The 23,211-nt window shown below is 41.2% G+C and overlaps 1 protein-coding gene across 4 annotated transcripts in view; it reads left to right on the top strand.

Annotated features, from left to right (window-relative positions):
* Positions 1 to 23,211, top strand: part of TRAPPC9 (trafficking protein particle complex 9) — a 504,673-nt gene that overhangs the window by 25,600 nt on the left and 455,862 nt on the right. For all 4 annotated transcript variants that reach the window (XM_030445091.1, XM_030445093.1, XM_030445094.1 and 1 more), the window contains one exon: positions 20,003 to 20,129. In XM_030445091.1, the coding sequence (XP_030300951.1) occupies positions 20,003 to 20,129 (127 nt within the window). The remainder of the gene's footprint in view (positions 1 to 20,002; positions 20,130 to 23,211) is intronic.

Genomic DNA, 23,211 nt, shown 5'->3' with positions numbered 1-23,211 from the left:
AGGAATGGATGGAATCCCCCCAGGATGCCAAAGGAAACAGGGAACGGGTGAAGAAAGGGAAGCAGGAAAGGCAGGAAGGGCAGGAAGCTGGAAGCTCTTGTGATCCCTCAGTTTATATTGAGTATGAGGTGTATGGGATGGAATCCTCTGTTTGGTCAATTCTGGCATCTATCTTGTCTGTTCCTCCCCAAAGCAGGGCTGCAGGTGGGACCTCTTTATTCCTTCTGGAGGGCAAAATGTTCCTCAGAGCTGAGCAGTGGCCTTGGTTCTGCACCCCATTCTCCAGCTGTAACTCTAAACATCGAGTGGGATCAGTCCCAGAAGCAGACACTGACTGAGAAACTTGCTGTTCATTTCAGCAAGTGCAGCTCCTTACAGGTGACTCAGCTGAAAGCAAAAAGTCCAAGACAGAAAATCACCTTTATCCTGGCCCAAACCAATACAGGCATTTTATGCTGAGGCTACCAAGAGGCTACCATCTGGTTTCTTTTTAAAACAAAGTTTTCTTGTATTTTAATTTAATCATACTTGATAATTCTTTTAAAACACAACTTTTGTCTGTACTTGAATTAAAGTTTCCAACCATGCAATATGGCAAATCTGAACAGAAACTATCATCAAGTAAATCACAGAATATCAAAGTCAGGAAGGACCTTACAGTTCATCAAGTCCAGCCATCAGTCCTACACCTCTGTAACCACTAATTCATCTCTCAGAACACCATATCTGCTTGTTTTTTTAATAACCCCAGGCACAGCAGCTCCACCACCTTCCTGGGCAAACAGTTCCAATGCTTCAGCACTCTTTCACTGAAGAAATTTTTCCTAATATCCAATCTGATGTTACCTTGGTGCAAGTTGAACCCGTTTCCTCTTGTCCTATTGCTTGTCACTAGGGAGAGAGGCCAACTCTTGTCTCACTACAACCTTTAGGTAGCTGTAGAGAGCAATAAGGTCTCCTCTCAGCCTCTTCTTCTCCAGGCTGAACAGCCCCAGCTCATAAAACCTGTTCTCCAGACCCCTAATCAGCCAGGTTGCCCTTCTCTGCACCCTCTCCAGCACCTTGATGTCCTTCCTATACTCTGGTGCCTAAAACTGCACACAGTACTCAAAGTGCATCCTCACCAGGACTGAGTACAGGGATGTGATCTCCTCCCTGGCCATCCTAATCACACTGTTCCTTTTATGAGCTACAATGGAGTTGCCCTTCTTGGCTGCCTGGACACACTCTTGGCTCACTCCCTTTCTGCTGAGCAGCTCTCCATTCACTCCTCCCCAAGCCTGTAGTGCTGCTGGGGGTTGTTGTGGCTGAAATTCAGGACCTTTGGCTGTGCTGAAACTCATACAGTTGATCTTGATCTTGTCAAGCCTGTCTAGATCCCTCTGCAGAGCCTCTCTGCCCTCAGCACTTCCACCCATCATAGTGTTGTCTGCAAACTTAAGGGTGCACTCCACTCCCTTATCCACTCCACAGATAAAGATGTTCCACAGGAGTGGTCCCAGCACTGAGCCCTGGGGGACACCACTTATGATCAGCCACCAGCTGGATTTAACTCCATGACCACAATTCTTTGGATTCAGCCATCCAACCATTTTTTTAATCCAGTGAAGTGAGCCATGAGCTCCTTCTCCAGGACAATCCTGTGGGAAACTGTCTCAAAGGCCTTGCTAAAGTCAAGGCAGACAATATCCACAGCCTTTCCCTCACCAGTAAGGAGGTCACCCTGTCTCAGAAGATGAGATTTGTCAATCTCTCATGCTCTCCATGAGCCCATGCTGACTGGGCCTGATCACCTTCTTGTCCTGCATGGACCCCACAATGGTATTCAGGGTGATTTGTTCCATCAGCTTCCCTGGTACCCACAGGCCTGTAATTTCCCATGCAATCCATCTGTCCCTTCTTATATGTGGTTACACTGGCTGATTTCCAGTCTGCTGGTATCTCTCAGGACTGCTGATAAATGATGGAAAGTGTCTTGGTGAGAACCCTCACCAGTTCCTTCAGAACTCTTGGGTGCATCACATCCCATAGATTTGTGCATATTCCTTGTCACTGTGTTTCCTTCTGCATCCAGAAAGGGCTTGAGGGTCTCCTTGGTCATTCTTTTGTTGTTATTACATTTATAGACATTTTTCTTGATGTCCTTGATCATTGAAGACACATGAATTTCTAGCTGGGCACTAGTTGTTCTAGTTCCCTCCCTGTACATCCTCACAACCTTTTTGTAGGTGTTGTGAGTGGCCTGCCCCTTCCTTCAATGGGAGATGTCAGTCACTATTTCAGCCACATGGGAACTAAATTCAGCTATTAAGTTACATAAATATGTAAAATGCAGTCTTCTGCTTAGCAAACACATACCAAATTTGACATAAAAGCTCTCTAATCTCAAGACATTAAAACATAATGTTAACAGTCCCTTGAGAATCACTTTCTCTTTAAATAGCAATTAAAATGTGCAATTGCAAAGTTGATTTGAATTAAATCTGTTCTTTTGTTTAATGCTTTTTGAAACATTGTGTGTACAGATGATGCTGCTGCATTTGATTTGGGTAAAATCAGATGCTTGGAAAAAAACCCAAACCAATAGTGTTTTATTGTGGATCTTTATTGATGAAGGTAAATGTTGGTCTTTTTGACACCAGTTCTACCTCTTGGTCCTGGATAGTCAGAAGGCCAAAGATAATGAGACAAATGACAATATTCCATGGTTTTCTTCTGTACATCCTGGTTATTGGTTTTGGATACAGGCTACATGATTGTCTAAGCTCTCTTGTAACTTTAGACGCTTCTCTAGCCAACTGGATTACCTGCACAGGTAGTAATACAGGTATTGCAGAGGGACCTGGACAGACTGGAGAGTTGGGCAGATCCCAGTGGGATGAGGTTCAACACAGCCAAGTGCCGGGTCCTGCACTTCGGCCACAACAACCCCATGGGGAGCTCCAGGCTAAGCACAGAGTGGCTGAGAGCAGCCAGGCAGAAAGGGACCTGGGAGTCTGCATTGACAGGAAGCTGAACATGAGCCAGCAGTGTGCCCAGGTAGCCAAGAAGGCCAATGGCATCCTGGCCTGGATCAGGAACAGCGTGGCCAGCAGGCCCAGGGAAGGGATTCTGCCCCTGTACTCAGCCCTGGGGAGGCTACAGCTTGAGTCCTGTGTCCAGTTCTGGGCCCCTCAGTTCAGGAAGGAGATTGAGGTCCTGGAGCAGGTACAGAGGAGTCAACTGGGCTGGTGAAGGGACTCGAGCACAGATCCTATGAGGAGAGGCTGAGGGAGCTGGGGGTGTTGAGGCTGGAGAAGAGGAGGCTCAGGGGAGACCTCATCACTCTCTACAACTCCCTGAAAGGAGGTTGGAGCCAGGGAGGGGTTGGTCTCTTTTCCCAGGCAACTCTCAGCAAGACAAGAGGGCACGGTCTCAAGTTGTGCCAGGGGAGGTTTAGGTTGGATATTAGAAAGAATTTCTTTCTGGAGAGGGTGATCAGCCATTGGAATGGGCTGCCCAGGGAAGTGGTGGATTCTCCATCCCTGGAGATATTTAAAAAGAGACTGGATGTGGCACTCAGTGCCATGGGCTGGGAACTGCAGCAGTAGTGGATCAAGGGTTAGACTTGATGATCTCTGAGGTCCCTTCCAACCCAGACAATTCTATGATTCTATGATTCTGTGATTACCTTTGGTGTCTTAAAACATCTGGTCTGGTGTTCTTATCATTCCTTAGATTAGCACAAATTCTTTAGAAACAGAGCCATGTTGTCTGCCAGTCTGAAGGACAACCCACATGTGTGTATACTTTTATTTTTCATCACCAGAAATACAGAATAGTTGGTATGATGTAAGTCAGAGTCTTTCTGTGGTGACATTTGCCTTGAGTCTTTTCAGCAGCAGCAGTGACTAAAAATAACAAGGCTGAGTTCTACAGCCATGACCACAGATGTCTGACAACTTGGCAAAAATTAGTCACACTTTTTGTTCCAGTTTTGTTGATCTAGTTATATGGCCTTTTTTGCATGCTCAATATAAGATTTTGAACATTTTCACTTATTTATCTTTTTGCCTTTGTCATGAAGAAATTCTGGACCTGGCGAAGTAAAAATGAGATCCTGGGCTTTATTACAAATATCCCTTTGATAGATAAACACACTCTGTTGGGTTAAAGGACAAAGAAATTTGGCAGAACATAAAACCCCCTTGTGTTCCAGCTGATCCTCAGGTGTTAGAGGAGCTGGGGGTATCTGGACTGAGGTTCTGAGTGATACCCAGTTGGTGTTTATAGTCTGGTTGTGTTCAGTACATGTATTGAAGACACAGTTGTGGGACACTCCTAACATGAACCATCACAGCCACACTCAAGGAGTTCAGTGTTCAATGACAACTCTCACAGCTAGATTAATGAATAATTTAATTTATTAAAGCAACAAATGCACAGGTTCTTTTGGATTGCCAGGGATAAATTCACTGTCTGCAAAGCACGTGCATGTACTTAAGTTATGAGTAACACAGCCTGGATACAAACATGTTGAATTATAAAGCAGCTCTTTAGAGTTTTCTAAGATTCTGAGGGAGGCACTTGGTATTGTCATGTGTTTAAATCTTGCCCAAAGGGGTGGAAGAGAAGCTCAGCCCACTGACTGATCTTGGAGGTCAGAGCTATGAGGTTGTCCCTGCAATGGTATCTTTCCCTGGCAACTTTCCTCTCTGAAACCATTTTATACTATTTTACCTGACAGGTGGAGCTTGACTGACTGTAGCCTTACAGACCTTTATTGTGGTTGGGGCAAAGTTCTCATGTTTCACTTTTAAAGGTGTAGACTAGAGAATATTCAGAGCACCAGCTCAGTGAGGGGTGCTCACCACTTAGATGTGGGTAGCTTTTGGGACGGAGGTGTGTTTTGGTATTATAATGAGATTCTAATGAGTGAAGCTCACCTAAGGGATAGTGTTTTGTCAAAAGATGACACTCTTGGCCCAGGGAATCAAATATGCAGATTACCAGTTCCATAGTTCCTTCAGATCCCATAGTTGCCACACAGTCTGGCCGTGGTGTGTCCCCTCTGTTCCACCCTCAATTCAGTTTCTTAGAGTTAGCACAAGTTTTCCTGATGTTGCCAACATCTGGGGTTGTCTAGGGAATTACCATGGAACAAACTCATTGCATATGAGGTGCATTCCACCCTGCTTCATTGCTGTACCTTTCCTTAAAATGTGACTGTGTGTTTAATTTGGAAGTCACATCCAATAATTATTCCACACCTTCTCCAGAGTGCATGCTCATCACCCTGGCCACAGTCATTAATTCTGCTGAAAGACATGAAATCTTTAGTGGAAGACTCAACTTGTTATGTCAATTCTCTTCACTCAGAGGACAGGTAAGGTCCATGCTGAAGGACTTAGAGGATTTCCTTGCTGTAGCTGGATATTTTATGTTTAGAAGCAAACCTTATCAACAAAGTTCATCAGCCTCCATTAGGAGGGAATTATATGTATGGATTTTAATTTTCAGTGTGCCTGCTTTATCTGTCTCCATACAGGCATTGCACAGGAAATAATATGGAGACCATTAATATTATGAGACCATTACTTGGTCAGGAGTTGTTCTGATGATTTATCTCAGATAGTGACTGCATGGTGTGGTTGCACTTGGCCAAAAACTTGGCTCTACTGAAGAAAAAGGATTTTGTTCTTTTCAAATGTCCCACGTTGAATTTTCAGAAATATCCTTGGTTGAATTTCACTGATGTGATGCTCAACTCTAGAGTGGCAAGATACTCTCCCTATTGTAGAACTGGCTATTAATTAAAAATTTGAAAATGTCAGACACATTGATCCATGCCATGCAGACCTTAGAGGTCAGTGAGTTTGGCTCCAGGCTGTTTTCTCATGAAACAAATCCTTCACCTTCCAGAAGTTTGTTATTCTCAGCCTGTGCTGAGATCATCCCAGCTGAAAAATTTCTGCCAGAATTTATGCTGAATGCTATTTCAGTTCCCCTCATCCTTCAGATCAGTTGTGATGGACGTGTCAGTGTTGGCTGGGCAGATCTCTTTGATGCCTTGACAGCTTTGGAATTGTTGGTAGTTGGAGGACCAGAGCCTGCATGCCAATAATCTGAGATTGCTTTCAGAACCTTTTCATCCCCCTCTCAATATTGCTGTGCTCAGGTGATGGCTGAGCCTGCCAGCTCTTTGGCAAAGAGTGATGAGCTTGAGCTAAGAAAAAAAATAATTTTCCAAACCTTGTTTATCTTTAGAAACTATAGTTAAGCCTGGACTGATCATAAATTGGTGATGCCAGACGTGTTGTCTGACTACACTTAGGATGTGCCTTTCTAACCCAAAGCTTGAAAGAAGGAACTATGCAATATTTCACATACATTTTTTTAAAAAATAGAACAGATTGCATATGCATTTACTTGGTGCTATTTGAATTTCAAATTGCTATGTGGATATTCAGGAAACATGAAGATTAAACCCTGCTTGTAAAAATTGTCAGCTAGACCAGATGCAAAGGTGTAGGTGCCCTGATGAGTAACCCTTTTGCAAAACCTACATTGGCAGCAGTAAAGACTGCCCTACCCTCAATTTCTGAGCATCTTTAATTAAAATTTTATCTTGAACTTCCACCCAAACACCCTGGAAAACAAAATCAAGCGTCATGGGCACTTGGTGGGGAGTTATACTTCCCCACACAGATGTGACTAAATGTCATTTCACTGATGAAAGGGATAAGAACAAACTATAAATAGGTGCTACTATAAAGGATGGAATAATCTAAAAGCACCTCTTGTTTTGAGGGACTGCTGGAGCCACTTGTTACCGTATCCTGTTCTTTTGTTTATGTCTTGCTATGATTTTCTCATTTTTTCCCACTTTGGACTGCTGTAGCAAGAGTTCTTGAGAACATTTTTCAAGTTTGAGCTGTTGCTTGCCATTGCACCCTTCTGTTTGCTGTTCCTCCTGCCTATTCCCATCATGCTCCTCTTTTTTTTTTTTTCTCCTTTTCTTCCTATTTAGGTCACAACAAACAAGATTATAAGTCTTAGAAATAAAACTTATGCTAAACAAATATGAATGCCTGATTTTAAAACAAAGAAACCTCCACAACAGTGGTATTCAACTTTGAAAGGAAGAGATACATAAGAATAAAAAGTTAATTAGAAGAAGTGGTGTGTTGGTTGTTAGCATGGAGACTGCATAAAGATTTCATATTAGTTCCTCATGAAGTGTATTCTTCTTCTTCATGAAAATAAATTAAAAAAAAGAAAATAGCAAGACAAATATAAATTGAATTGAGGGAGTACAAAAAAATGTACTTTGTAAAAGTGGACGTGATGTATAAACACAGAAAGTGGAAGGGAATGTCATCCCCAGTAAATGAAGTGAGGGGGAAAGAGGAAGCTCAGGAAAGATTTTGAGGAGTAACTTGCTGGACTCATGAAAGTTAATAACTTCTTTGGATGTATTAGAAGCAGGAAGCCTGCCAAAATGAAACCATAATTTGGGTATAAAAAGAGACACTTGGGGAAGATTGATTTGTGATCTGAACTGTAAAAATGAGTAGTAATAAATTTCGGGTACTAGGTAAGGCTCAAAGATGCTAAAAGAATTTTAAAATTAAGTAGTTGAACTACTAATAGTTGCCATTAATGGATTTCTTCAATTGCCTTCGTTCTCATTTTGAAATCATAAATGGCAAGTGTGTCTCTGCATTTTTTTGAGTTGAGCAGCTGTAATTAAATGAGGTGGGTTTGTCTTCACCACCTGTATCCTTCTCATCCTGATGATCCTGGCCATCCCAGTGTTTCTTCTGCAAAGGTTCATCCCTCCCTTTGTTCATCTCTGGCTGTATCAGCACTGACAAGGAGTCTGCACCTGACTCTGATTATTGGTTTTGGTCTCATAGGAAGGATTTACAATCTCTTTGAATCATAGAATCATAGAATTGGCTGGGTTGGAAGGGACCTCAGAGATCATCAAGTCCAACCCTTGAACCACCGTTGCAGTTGCTAGACCATGGCACTGAGTGCCACATCCAGTCTCTTTTTAAATATCTCCAGGGATGGAGAATCCACTACTTCCCTGGGCAGCCCATTCCAATGTCTGATCACTCTCTCCCTAAAGAAATTCTTTCTAATATCCAACCTAAACTTCCCCTTGCACAACTTGAGACCGTGTCCTCTTGTCTTGCTGAGAGTTGCCTGGGAAAAGAGACCAACCCCCCCTGGCTCCAACCTCCTTTCAGGGAGTTGTAGAGAGTGATGAGGTCTCCCCTGAGCCTCCTCTTCTTTAGGAGGACACCCCCAGCTCCCTCAGCCTCTCCTCAAAGGATCTGTGCTCGAGTCCCTTCACCAGCCTGGTTGCCCTCCTTTGGACCCGCTCCAGGATCTCGATATCCTTCCTGAACTGGAGGGCCCAGAACTGGACACAGGACTCAAGCTGTGGCCTCACCAGGGCTGAGTACAGGGGCAGAATCCCTTCCCTGGACCTGCTGGCCACGCTGTTCCTGATCCAGGCCAGGATGCCATTGGCCTTCTTGGCCACCTGGGCACACTGCTGGCTCATGTTCAGCTTCCTTTCAATACTTCCTGTGTGACTTCTTTCTATAGATGTTCTTTCCAAGTAATGATGGAACATTTAAATGTGTGGTTTAGTTAATTCATTGTTCCCCAATTCCAAAAAAATCCCCCTTTTGTTGGTACATTGATGAATCACTTATTAGAAGAGATAGCAAGAAGCAATAAATGAATGAGATTATGATGTTGAGTGAGGAGAATATTAATTGTGGCTTTTGCTTTTATAAAAATATTACTTTTTCCCTTAGGATTCTCTGTAGTGTATAAATTAATTTTTAGAAAGGTTAAAGTTACTGATTTCAAGGGCTGTAGAGAATGAAGCTGCAATCAGACTAGAGAGAGAATATAATGCAAATTAAAACCTGATGTAAACTGATTTGAAGTAAGGTTTACTTAACTGACACTAATGAACTGGTGTCAGTACAATGCATTGTCTTTTAGCTGGCAAAGTGCCTTCAGGTTTTTTGCCTAACCAGTAGATCTTTCAAAAGGGAGATTGTTTGATCTTCTGATATTAAAATAAAATTATTTCAGGATGGAGACTGAAATCTTCCATGTAATTACCAGGGAATATTTATAGCAGCATGGTAGGTTTCTTAGCCATTAATAGGAAATCCTTCTACAGCTTCAGCACTGTGCCATAACTAATCTCTGTATGTATATTTTGAATTGTATGTGAGTGTGTATTTAGAAAAAAAATGTAATCAGACAGTCTCATCACCCCTTCTATGTTTGATGTATAGCAATGAGACAACATTGTGTGAGAATGAATATATTAAAAAAGCTTCACTGGAAATGTGTCCTGACAGTTTGTAAGAAAAGTCTTCTGAGACTGCACATGAAGGAAAAGGAAGTTGCTCAGAAGCCACTTAATGCTTCATTCTTTTGCATCATGGTACCATGAGTTTTTATAGAATTATAGAACGGTTTGGGTTGGAAGAGACCTTAAAGATTATCTAGTTCCAACCCCCCTGCATGGGAGGGTTACTCAAAGACCTGGGGACAGAGTGGCTGGAGAGCAGCCAGGCAGAAAGGGACCTGGGAGTCTGGATTGACAGGAAGCTGAACATGAACCAGCAGTGTGCCCAGGTGGCCAAGAAGGCCAATGGCATCCTGGCCTGGATCAGGAACAGCGTGGCCAGCAGGTCCAGGGAAGGGATTCTGCCCCTGTACTCAGCCCTGGTGAGGCCACAGCTTGAGTCCTGTGTCCAGTTCTGGGCCCGTCAGTTCAGGAAGGAGATTGAGGTGTTGAAGCAGGTCCAGAGAAGAGCAAGGAGGCTGTGAAGGGATGCAGCAGAATTCCTCATCACTCTCTACAACTCCCTGAAAGGAGGTTGGAGCCAGGGGGGGGTTGGTCTCTTTTCCCAGACGACTTTCAACAAGACAAGAGGGCAGGGTCTCAAGTTGTGCCAAGGGAGGTTTAGGTTGGATATTAGGAAGAATTTCTTTATGGAGAGGGTGCTCAGCCATTGGAATGGGCTGCCCAGGGAAGTAGTGGATTCTCCGTGTCTGGAGATATTTCAAAAGAGACTGGATGTGGCACTCAGTGCCATGGGCTGGGAACTGCAGTGGTAGTGGATCAAGGGTTGGACTTGATGATCTCTGAGGTTCCTTCTAACCCAGCCAATTCTATGATTCTATGACCAGGTTGATCAAAGTCCCATCCATTTTCATCCAGTTCTGTGTTTTTTTCAGTTGTGTGCTATAGAATGTCAGCACTGTTACGTGCTCTTCTTGCTGGGAGGTGTTTATCTGCAACACTCTCCCCTCCTTTTTTGAAAAAAAAAAAAAAAAAAGTGGTTTTAAATTTAAATTAGTAGCAGCAGGAGAAAACTCGATGGGCTGTTTATTTTTTCAAAATCTCTCTCTGTAATTAATGTTTTCTAGAGACAACTGGCTTATTAAATAACTTCACTCAAACTGTTTATTAAAAAAGTGTAATTTATTTTCCTGAAAGATGTGTCTTTCAGACTATGTAGAAAGTGAAGATCTGCAAGAGGAAAAAACCACAATGCCTATCTATTTGTGTTTATCTATTTCAAATGATGGTCTCCTTGAGGTCCTTGTGCTCCTTCAGTAACTGGTTCTCATCCAAAATCAGTAAATTTCTTAAATTTGAAGTGGAACGAAGAGATGAGACTGAGTAAACAAGCAAAAGTGATTAAAAATAATAAGTTTGTATACCACAAAATATGAAGATCAATAGTTTCTTAAGTCATGTGTTGAATGAAAGAAAAATCATTGTACTGTGAATTAAATGCTGACTGTTCCAAATGATAGAGCATTATAAACAAACCTGGAAGTCTTTCACATATGAGTTACTGTTGTTTAGATGTGTGTGTTGAAGTACAGAGAAAACTCCAGCCAAAACTACATCAAAATTCTTAGGTAAAACAGAAGATTGATCATATTGTTATGTTACATTTTCTCCATTTTTTAATGACAAAACTTTCCTGTTAATTTGTTTTAAATTCATTCATGAACAGAATGAATTTGCTGAGCTTTAGCTTGTAATTCCTACCTCCATGTGGTTTACTCTGCTTTGTGACCAAGCTTGGTTTGATTAATTGAGGAAAAAGACAAAACTGTTCAAATGAATACAAGTTGCCAAGTTTTTTTTCCAGAAAAAAATATGGATTTGGTGAAGGCATTCTTTAACTGGCAACATGTAGACATGAAGAATTGGTGCTACATTTTTAAGAGCTAATATTTTTATAGTAAAGGAAGCTATTTTAGGAGTAGTTATGTTACTGAAATTCAAACAACTTTTATAATGGCACTTAACAGACTTTCTGCTATTCTCTAAATCCAAGTGGAATCAAGGTTGCTACTGAAACCAGCATTTTATATGTAAAAAGAAATATTTGTGTTTTTACAGGAGGATCATCTGTGTCCCTTGGTGAGCTCCCCATATGGTGTCCATTGATTAATATTCAATGCCTTAAAAATGATGATGATGACCTAGGAGTGATAGTGAAGAAATGTTTTTTCAAAAGGCTGGGAAAACTCAACTATAAACATACATTCTGAGAGAGCAGACAGGTTTTTGTTGTAACTTTTCAAACAGCAGTTTAGTTTTTATAGCAATTTAAATGTTCTTGTCTCAAAGCACAGGTCTTTTCTCTGTGTATCATTAGAGGAGGCATTTAAACCTTGATTCATGACAATATGCTCTGGCCAGATTCCTGTGACTTGGCATAACATTGTATTGAGAAAAATGTCCTGCAGAAATTAGTATGTAGTTCTTGCCATCTTATGTCTCTGTGCTTCTTCCACCCAAAATATAAAATTGGATGTGTTTAGCAGTTGTGCCACTGTAAATTTTTATCAAGCCTCCTTTGCTCAGAAGCATCTTGGCAGCAGTGCTTAACTTCTTTTATTATTTTAGAAGTTTCTCAAAGTAAACGCGCCACCGGATCGCCAGTCGGCATCGTTTATGGTCGGAACTACGACGGTATCTGATCGTCTTCGAACCTCCGACTTTCGTTCTTGATTAATGAAAACATTCTTGGGAAATGCTTTCGCTCTAGGCCGTCTTGCGCCGGTCCAAGAATTTCACCTCTAGCAGCACCAGCGCAGAGCTACTAAGATGATTAAGGGAGTGGAACATCTCCCTTATGAGGAAAGGCTGAGGGAGCTGGGTCTCTTTAGTTTGGAGAAAAGGAGACTGAGGGGTGACCTCATCAATGTTTTCAAATATGTAAGGGGTGAGTGTCAAGGAGAAGGAGTTAGGCTCTTCTCAGTGGTGACCAGTGATAGGACAAGGGGTAATGGGTGTAAGTTGGAGCATAGGAGGTTCAAGTTGAATATCTGGAAAATTTTTTTTCCTGTAAGGGTGACAGAGCCCTGGAACAGGCTGCCCAGGGAGGTTGTGGAGTCTCCTTCACTGGAGACATTCAAAACCCGTCTGGACACGTTCCTATGTGATGTACTCTAGGTGGCCCTGCTCTGGCAGGGGGGGTTGGACTAGATGATCTTTCGAGGTCCCTTCCAACCCCTAGGATTCTGTGATTCTGTGATTCAGTCGTCCCTCTTAATCATGGCCCCATTTCCGAAAAGCAACAAAATAGAACCGGAGTCCTATTCCATTATTCCTAGCTGCAGTATGCCGGCGGCCGGCCTGCTTTGAACTCTCAGCTCTGGTGAGGCCACACCTCGAGTACTGTGTCCAGTTCTGGGCCCCTCAGTTCAGGAAGGAGATTGAGGTGCTGGAGCAGGTCCAAAGGAGGGCAACCAGGCTGGTGAAGGGACGTGAGCACAGACCCTATGAGGAGAGGCTGAGAGAGCTGGGGTTGTTCAGCCTGGAGAAGAGAAGGCTCAGGGGAGACCTCATTGCTCTCTACAACTCCCTGAAAGGAGGTTGGAGCCAGGTGGGGGTTGGACTCTTTTGCCAGAAGACTTTCAACAAGACAAGAGGGCACGGTCTCAGGTTGTGCCAGGGGAGGTTTAGGTTGGATATTAGAAAGAATTTCTTTATGGAGAGGGTGATCAGACATTGGAATGGGCTGCCCAGGGAAGTAGTGGATTCTCCGTCCCTGGAGATATTTAAAAAGAGACTGGATGTGGCACTCAGTGCCATGGTCTAGCAACCGCAACGGTGGTTCATGGGTTGGACTCGATGATCTTTGAGGTCCCTTCCAACCCAGCCTATTCTATTCTATTCTATTCTATTCTATTCTATTCTATTCTATTCTATTCTATTCTATTCTATGAAGTTATCTATGCTTAATCTACTTTATGCTAAGGTAGGTCTTCTGGTATTTCTTAATGTGAAAAAAATCATTAATACTGTTCTGAGGTTTACATAGTGATTTTTTATGTACAAAATATGTTTTTGTACTATTCACATTATGCAGACATCTGAAGTTTTCAGATACGGTGGAGAGCCAGATACTGAAATTTTAATGGCATGTTTCTGAACTTTTTGACCTCAGCTGTGTCAATTTTTCATGAGTTTTTATCTAAAAGTATTTTTGTGCTGGCTGTGAATTTTAAACTGGATGAGACTTAATGTGTGGAAATTTAAAAATAATTGTTAAAAATCTTGTAGTAGAAGGCTTGACTATCTAGTCAGTCTCTTGCCATTCTGTCTCTCTGTTTTGGCCATCTTAGAAGCAAAAAAGCCTTCTCTTCTATATTTTTTTAATGTTTAAAAGATTATCTTCCTCCCTGCCTGCATCCCCTTTCCTGCAGAACTAGGAGAAAAGCTGATAATTTCTTTTTCAGAGATGAGGATTACATAGCAAATAACAATCCCTTTGCCTTCACTGGCTTCTTTGTGTGGATGAAGTCACTTTCCTTGATATTGTTCATGATGATCTGTTCAAGAAACTGTGTCTTGTATAGTTTAATTATTTTCCTGTTCTTCCTGCTCTATTCCATGTCGAACTGAATTTTATTAGTTTTAGTCTCCAATGTATTTATTTAGACATTTATTTTCCTTGATTTCTCAGAGAAGCAGGATTCATAAAATATGCTGTCTGCTAGTGCCTTTCTGGGTTCCCCCTAAGAATTGCTTTGGAGTCCATTGACAAAACGTGGTGTGGAGAACAAATCAGAAATGTTAATTTTGTTCCAGTTTCATGACACTTGTTTATACATAGGAAAAGTAGGTGCTAACAATTCCTCAAGGAGGCAAAGAAGAAAAGAGACCATAAATTCTCATTGAGCTTGGTCCTTTTGGCATCCAGTTGGTCAGTCAGCTTCTGTGTCCCTCCTGTCCAACTAACCTCATGAATACAGGTAGGAGTCTGAAATGTAGCTGCTCAGGGCAATATAAAACCATTGGTGAGTGCTGAGGTTTATTGCAGTAAAGAACATTAAAATGAAAACCCAGCCTTCCTTGCATTGCTTTCAAAGCAGCTTCTACAAGTATCAGATCTCTGAGCAGTTTGAAGTTATGTTTACTCGCTCCATCTATTTTTCAGAACAATATTAGAGATGATGTTGGTTTACTAAAACTCTAGAAAATGCTGTCATCTAATACCTATCAGACCTAATATCATGGAAAAACAGGTGACACTTGCCTGCACATTAAAGGAGACCTGCTCAGTTCTGCTGAATTAACCAACTGAAGTACTGAATTAGTGGATTAATCATGCAAGTCCTGCTGAGGTACCTCACTGAAATTACTGCCTTGTTTGTGGTAGTAAAGAGTGATGTACTCAGTGTACAAATAGGCTGAGTATGCAACAAGACAGTGTTCCATCTGCATCTCTCCTAAATTAGAGTGGAGGGACTACCTGAAAGACCTTTGCATATGTGCTGTACTCCAGGGATTAACTTCAAGGCAAGAAGTTGTCAGGGTTTAACACTGACCCGGCGATTAAACCGAATACCCGACGCTCTCTATTAGTCTCTCTCTCCTCCTTGATAAAGAAAGGAGAGAGAATAAGGGAGAGAGACTGATGGGTTGGAAACTAAACCACACAGCTTTAATGAAACAGTAATGATAAATAGGAAAAATTACTAAATATACAGGAAATATACAAATATACAGGAAAATGGAAACCACATTCCCCCCTCCTTTCCCCCAATAACTCTCACGTCACCACCGAGGCTGCAGGGCAGCCCTGGGAAAGTCCAGGCTGGACTCCTGGGGTCAGCAGCAGTGGGGAGCTGGAGGCAGGAACAGACAGATTCAGGCTGGCATGGATCAGGACCACAGGCAGACGAACGGACGGGATCCTTCCAGGATGCTGGGTGAAGGAAGGGAAGCAGGAAAATCAGGAAATCCGGAAATCCAGAAATCTGGCTTGGCCCTCGTGATCCCTCAAATTTATACTGAGTGTGACATATATGGGATAGAATCCTCTGTTTGGTCAGTTCTGGCATCTATCTTGTCTGTTCCTCCCCAAAGGAGGGCTGCAGGTGGGACCTCTTTATCCTCCTGGACGGTAAAATGTTTTCCTCAGAGCTGAGCAGTGTCCTTGGCTCTGCACACCAGTCTCTAGCAGTAACTATAAACATCAAGTGTTATCAATCCAAGAAGCACACACTGTCTGAGAAACTTGCTGTTAATTTCAGCAAGTGCAGCTACTTAAGGAGACTTAGCTAAAAGTAAAAGTACAAAACAGAAAATCACCTTTATCCTGGCCCAAACCAGGACAGAAGTTTGTAGTGGTTCCTGTCCATGAATACTCAATTTCTACCTCAGCTTTTGTGAGGGTCTTAATGTATTTTGTGGCCTTTAAAAAATTCTTCCTTTAGTTGAAAGAATACACTGCCTTGATGGCAGCAGACATTGACTTATTTTTTTTCTCTAGTTGCCAGAAGGCTCATGAAGCAATTTTCTGTCTTTTTGTGAAGGACAGACCTATGTTTCTGGGCACAGCAACTACTGTTTCTCATGGTTTTCCTGCTCTCAGGCTGACTTCTCTGTCTTGTTAAGTTCTGGCAGTAAGTTATCAGGATGTTTGACTCTTTGTTCCTGAGAACTGGATTAGACCAGCTGGTTACCACTTCTCAGGGGCTCCAGGTCTCTTCTGACTTCTCCTTTTTGATCATAACAGAATCACAGAATGTCAGGGGCTGAAAGGGACCTTTGAAGATTCATAGAGGCCAATCCCCCTGCCAGAGCAGGACCAAGGCCAGGGCAGGTCACTCAGAATATTTGTTTTCAAGGGGGAAGGAAAAGCTCAGCCACCATTAAAAAGAACCCTGGGCAGTAGTGTTTTCTGTTAAAACTCTGATTCTGGACTTATCACCACAGGACAATTGAAGTCAGAAAGCTTTTGGCTATTTTTTTCCCAGCTTCCTTTTTCAGTATTTTAGCAAGTTGCATAAGGAAACAGAAAGTTGTTTCTCTTCCAGTGAAAGTGACAGATCAGACATAAACTGTTCCCATAAACTGTTCCCTTTCTTCATTTTAATTTGCTGGAGGTTTTTCTGCAAGGGACACAATGACCAAAACAAGATCAACCAGTTGTTTACTGGAGAACAAATATTTTTAATATTTTATTTTGTTCTCAATGGGTAGTGACTGAGACTGAATGCAGGCATTTAAATATTTTTCAAACATTAAAGTAAAAAGCCAAGCCATTCAGTTTTAGCAGTTGTGTTCCAATTTTCTCTGTTATCTGCCTAGGCATCAAGTGCTATTTGTGTGACACTGAAATCATGTTTACTGAAGTGCTTAAAATTGTTACTCTATAACTGACCTTCTTTCCTACCCTAGTCTGATTTTTCAATGGGTCCAATGTTGTGAAATATGATTTCACATTATAGTGAAACTAGCAGAAAGACTTTTTTTTTTTCTTTATTTCACACATAGCTTTCAGTCAGAAATGGTTTCTAACTATGCAACTGGAGCTTTCAGGTTTTTTGTGTTCTCCTATGAGAAAAAGGTTTGAAGCAGCTTTGTGACAAACTCAGTGCTTATTGTGTTGACATGAAATAATTAGGCAATAAAATCCCAAGAATAGTGGTATACTCACCAATTTTTAAGTTGTCTGAAGCAGCCAAAAAAGGTAAAGAGAACAATTTGGTATGAAATGGGGAAATTGTAATTTGAGGTTATACTAAACAAACTGAGAAGTATGTGGTTGAGTGGTAATACTGATTCTGGCTTTGTTCAGCTTTATTTGGTTGCAACCTTTCTCTGCTCCTGATCTTTCCATGAGTCTGGAGAAAAACTGGGGGTAAAAAAACCCCTGAATGTAGCTATTCTAGACAAGAAAATAACCCATCACTTCTCACTCAATAATGGAGTGTCTGTACCTACACAAGAGCATCCAGTAGTGTTTCCAGCTGCAGTGCAGGCTTTTAAAGCTGTTGAGGTGAATTCAGAGGTCAGAGGATCAAGTGGTGATTGCTTTCCTGCTGACATGTGTACAAGCATGAAGACACCAGGTGGGTAAAGACATCAAAGAGTAGCTGGTTTTTATCTCATCTTTGCAAAGAGAAAGATAAGTACTGGTGATAACTGTTTCAGTCACAGTTTTCTAAACTATGGGTCAGGAGACTTAGTAGTTAAAGAGATGCTCTCGGGAGGTCTGTGCAGCTTCTGATTTTGTCAAAATATGATGACAGCCAGACAGATGCTGGGAAAATTCTTCTAGAGCTGTTTGAAACTAGCAGTCTGTAGCAGGCTTTTGACAACTGTTAGACTTTGCAGATTTGACTAAACAGAGAAATTTGTATCATTCATTCATAACACGGAGGCCGGATAGAAAAGGTGCTCAGTCAAGGGAGAAAGGCTCCAACATTTGCTTTCAGAAGTGGGTTTTGGGAAAGATCCTGCTGCTCTTGCTCTTTTGAGTCATGGATTCTTCTTGATATTCTCTACTGTTGGAGATTCCTTTAGCATCTCACCTGAGATGCAGTGCCAAGAACTACAGCACCAGCACAGGAAAAATACTTTGTTTCAGCCTTGTCTTTGCAGAAGGGATGCTGGGCTTCTACTGGGAAATCAGAATGCAGCTCTCAAATCTATACAAGAAGTGGCAGCACGTTTACTTTGAAGACAACAACTGCCAGTGTTTCACACTAGGAAATGGAAACTGATTCTTTAGAATGACAGAACTCTGGTTTCAAGCAGAATTAAATGCATGCTGGACTGTTGACTTCATCATTCTCTGTGGTTTACCATCTCAGTAAATTCTACTTACAAGTTTTTTGTTTTGACTTGTACTATGTGCACTTGCTCACATAGCCTGGCAATTTTTGCCAGAAGAAGTTTAGATTGGATATTAAGGAAAAATTATTTCCTGGCAAGGTTGTCAGGTAGTGGACCAGGCTGTCCAAGGAAGCAGTGCAGTCACTGTCCCTGCAGGTGTTAAAAAGATGTTTAGATGTGGTGCTAAGGGACATGGTTTAGTGGTGGACTTGTCAGTGGTCTAGCTTAACAGTTGTACTTGATGATCTTAAAGGGTGCTTCCAACCCAAACTATTTGATGATTTTTTGAAATAAGCCCAATGCTGTAGCCTGAAATTTTGATGAAAATACTCAGTCTTGAACCTCTACTCCTCCTGGCTGGGCTGCACTGTTCTGAGTGTATGTGTAATTCTAAGAGTGTATTTTTTGGAACATTTTCTCCACCCAAGTAAAATGTGGTGAGTGGCTCAGTGAAACATAGGCACAAAGAAAGCAATTTGTTGTTAATATGGTGAAATTTAATGGAGAAGACCTTGAGAATGTTGATTTACTTCGAAAGACTGCTTACTCAGGGCCTTAGAAGTTTACAAACTTGATTGATAGTAACCTCATAGCACACAGACATTCACTAATGTTTGTTTTTCAGGGCCCAAGACAGTGTTTCAGTTTATAGGATATTTTCTCTCCAGTTTTTCTCACTTCTCCCTCTCACAGCTGCTACACAGAATTTTTACCCTTTCTTGAATGCACAGCTGGTGGGCCCATCTTTGATCAGCAGTTGGGTCCATTTTGGAGTTGGTGAGACCTGACATGGGGGTTACTCTGAGTCTCTTGTCATAAAAGCCACCCCAAAGTACCCTCACTTCTAAAACATTGCTAAGTCAAATCCATTTGTCCAAGAAGGTTATTTTTGAAAGCAGTATTTCCTATTATTCTCCCCTTTTCAATTTTATCATTGAGTATTTTGCTATCAGAAGTGTTTTCTAGAAGCAGTTTAATTACTGAAGTTATTTTTATGGTAGCATGGATGTGGAGGAATGTTCACTGTGCTTTAAAGCAACATAAGCAAAGACTTTTTAGCTGTCCTGTTCTCCTCCCTGAACACACACTCAGGCTTATTTCTGTTTGCAGGCTCCCTTTTCATCAGAGAAAAATTATTTTCTGTTCAGCACACATCTTTCCAAATGGACATTTTTTTCCTGGAGATGCAGTTGTATACATTGTTGAAAATAGAATTTATTAAAGGTTATTGAACACAACCCAAATAACACATTTATTGAATGCTCTTGTATTTTTAAGCAAAAACAAATAAACATTTTCTTACAGGTTGTTACGATTTAGTAGCATAATACAGTACATTTATTTTAAGAATTTTTTAGTTTTAACACAAGGTAACACCACAAGTCATTTGTTTCTCTTTGCCTTTGGTATTGTTTCAGCTAATATTTCAGAACTCGGCTTGTTCCCCCCCAAATTCTATTATTAATAACCTTAACATGCTTGAGGCCTGTTGTGTTGGATATGTTGATTTCCTTGGTAAATTGTAGAAATTTTTATCTTGACAATGAAAAAATTAACAAAAAGTAGGTATAGGCTGACACTTCAAAAATTGTGAGAAGTCCAGAAAAGTGCCACTTAATTTTATTTGATTTGTCTATTAAGGGTTCTGAAACATACCTCTAAGCCCTATATGCAAACAGTTGGCATTCCATTAGTATTATTTTATATAAATACAAAAAACCAAGTAAAACTTTAGCTTGTGACTTTATCTTAAACTTTTGTTACATGGAAGTAGGAAGCTGTTGTTCTAATTTTACTTTAAACAAAATTATTTTCTAGAAAAGAAAGATGTAACACAGAGCTTGGAAAGCTACACAGCAAAATGCCCTGGTACGATGGAATTCATCACTCTTCCAGATGGTTTGAAGTTACCTCCTGTTCCATTCACCAAATTGCCCATTGTGAGGTAAGAATCCAAAATAGTCTTTTTTCCACAGTACCTGTCCAAATTTGAAGGATACTGAAAGGATGAAGTCTCCTCTGTTTACAGAAGTTGCTCACACTATTGTGGAAAAATATCAAAATGTCATTGTTTTGAGAAGTTTTTAGGGCAAAAATGGAACCTTTGATCACCAACACTTTCACAGTGTATATATATATTTTATATATATATATGTTCTTTAATTTCAGAAGGAGAGATGGTTTTGGGTGTGGTTTTTTCACTGGGGGGGGGTGAGGTTAAGTATAATTCAAGAGTTTTTGGTACAGTCAAAGAAAAGTATTTTTTACTTGTGTAGTTGCAGCTGAGATTTAAGTTAGATGCCTGATCATACTGAAGCTCCATGAGTTGGATGCTATCTCTGTCCATGGAGTGTGGAACTCAACTGGAACTGATGCCTTTTTTAGCTGTTCCTTCCCAGCTGCTGCATTTTCAAGCTGGCATCTTCACTGTCCTATTCTAAGTCTTATGTTCCTTTTTGTGCTTGTGTTTCCAAGGCACATCATAAAATCAGCCCTATGAGCAACACCTTGTTTAGATTAAGGCCTAGCATGAAGTGTAGAGAGAGTTTGAGAGAGAGAAAAAACAGCCACTAGGCATCAATAATGAAAGGCTAATAGGATATCTTTGTCAAGGATTGGATTTTTGAAGATAATTGGTATTCAGAAAAAATATGGTAAGAGATTTGAGTTCTCAGTTGGATGTCATCAAACATTTCATGAAACTCAGGATGTAGTATCACAGAGAAAATGAAGTGTATAACCAAAGAGTGAACATTATATTTATTTTCAGATTATAGTCTCTATAATGAAAATTAATGTTTTACTCTGTGACCTTTTTCATTATTTAACCAGCTTTATTATGTTCTGTCTAACATCTTCAATATTTTTTTTTTCACATTTACTGAAGAAAGACACCTCATCTAACTATTTGTGGAGCATGCAAGATGATTGCTCTCTTCACACTGACAATTTATTGTCTGGGAGGTGCTTGCTTAAGGTGTGGGTTAGACAGGAGTAGATGGTTGTATGTGATCAGATGGAATTGTTACAGAACCAGCATGGTCACACAGCTTCTAGTGGTGTCCTAGGAAAATAGTGTTTTGAGTTCTGGTTAAACCAAGTACAGAGCTGTACATTTACTCTCCACCTGGGTCACCCCACTTTTAATCTGTACTCACAGGGGAAAAAATACATTTCCCCTGAGCTTTTCCAGCATTGGAGAGTGGATTCAGTGAGCTCTGACAAGGTACCTGGGATGCAGGTACCTGTTTTGTGGTGCTGTGCATACGCTGGAGTTGCAGCTGGTAGCAGCTTTGCTGGAAAACATGGAGTGTGGATGTATAATGCCAAAATGTGTTGGAACAAAAGCTGTATATTACAGTGGGAAAGTAAGTTGACTAATGTATTGGGGTTGCTTTAGTTTGTACTCAGCCCTGGTGAGGCCACACCTCGAGTCCTGTGTCCAGTTCTGGGCCCCTCAGTGCATGAAGGAGATTGAGGTCCTGGAGCAGGTCCAAAGGAGGGCAACTGGGCTGGTGAAGGGACTCGAGCACAGACCCTATGAGGAGAGGCTGAGGGAGCTGGGGGTGTTCAGCCTGGAGAAGAGGAGGCTCAGGGGAGACCTCATCGCTCTCTACAACTCCCTGAAAGGAGGTTGGAGCCAGGGGGGGGTTGGGCTCTTTTCCTAGACGACTTTCAACAAGACAAGAGGGCACGGTCTCAAGTTGTGCCAGGGGAGGTTTAGGTTGGATATTACAAAGAATTTCTTTACAGAGAGAGTGATCAAGCATTGGAATGGGCTGCCCAGGGAAGTAGTGGATTCTCCATCCCTGGAGATATTTCAAAAGAGACTGGATGTGGCACTCAGTGCCATGGGCTGGGAACCACAGCGGCAGTGGATCAAGGGTTGGACTTGATGATCTCTGAGGTCCCTTCCAACCCAGCCAATTCTATGATTCTATGATTCTATGATCTTGGATCATATTGGCAGCCAAGACATATATGCTTTATAACCTAACTGAATTACTGAAGTATGGGGACTGCATTGATTCATTTTCCGTGGACCTCAAAGATGTTCAGTATCAAGTGCAGGTGACTGTGTTACTTGAGTTCCCTGGTCAGTACATTCTGCAGGCAGGTTCCCACCTACATACATGAAGGAGGCACATACTTCTTCTTCCAGAAGTTTTTAGACAACAAACTTAATACTACTTTCAACATTATTTTTATTTATTTATTTATTTATTATTTTATTTTTAGAAAATAAAATGAGGTAGTTTTTAAAAACTGGAATTTTATTAAGCAAACTTCTGTAGACTTTTCTAGTACTTTGATAACATGACTGAGGGGAGATGTTAGAGCAAAAGTTTCCATGAAAAATAATTTGTTCTGAGAGCACAAATGCTGTCAGCCACTGTGCCTCTTGTGGGTCTCTATTCTAGGAATAACTTTAATATTTTACAATAGAAACCCCAAACTACCTTCCTTAATCTGTGGATAGTATCTCTCTGGTTTGGCTGTCAAATTGGTGCAGAAATGTGATGCTGAAGTTCCCTTAGGAGTCTAACCCTTAACTTGTGCTAAAAAAAGCATCATTGTGTTTAGCTGGGAAGTGTTAAATCTGAATTAATCTCATGTTTTTGCGTTTTAAGTTTTACCATGGAAGAGATGTATCATACTGCATGGACTCTTGTTCTTCATGCTGAATATTGAGTAGAATTCAGCTCTGGAAGATCAGGGCAGTGCTGATTGAATCCTATTTTATAGAACTCATGCATGTAGGGGCCAGTCAAAACGTTGGCAACAGGTTGCCAATATTTCCCATTATTTCTTGGCAAAGGCTCTGCTTAACACTTAAAAAACACTGGGTTTTTTATGCTGGGAGAAGGGGACAAGCAGATTATATTTACTTGTTATTTCTAGGCCTAGCTTTAAGCAATTGTTGAAAACAGGGGCTGATGTTTTGCCATGAGTGAGGAAGCCAACATCAACATTTTCTAACAGTTGAGAATTGCTGTTTGTTCTCTTCTTTCCTCCCTCTTGTCTTT

Source organism: Calypte anna, chromosome 2 (genome assembly GCF_003957555.1).
Source record: "Calypte anna isolate BGI_N300 chromosome 2, bCalAnn1_v1.p, whole genome shotgun sequence".
In the NCBI taxonomy this organism is placed as follows: domain Eukaryota; kingdom Metazoa; phylum Chordata; class Aves; order Apodiformes; family Trochilidae; genus Calypte; species Calypte anna.
This window is presented reverse-complemented; position numbering and strand designations above follow the sequence as displayed.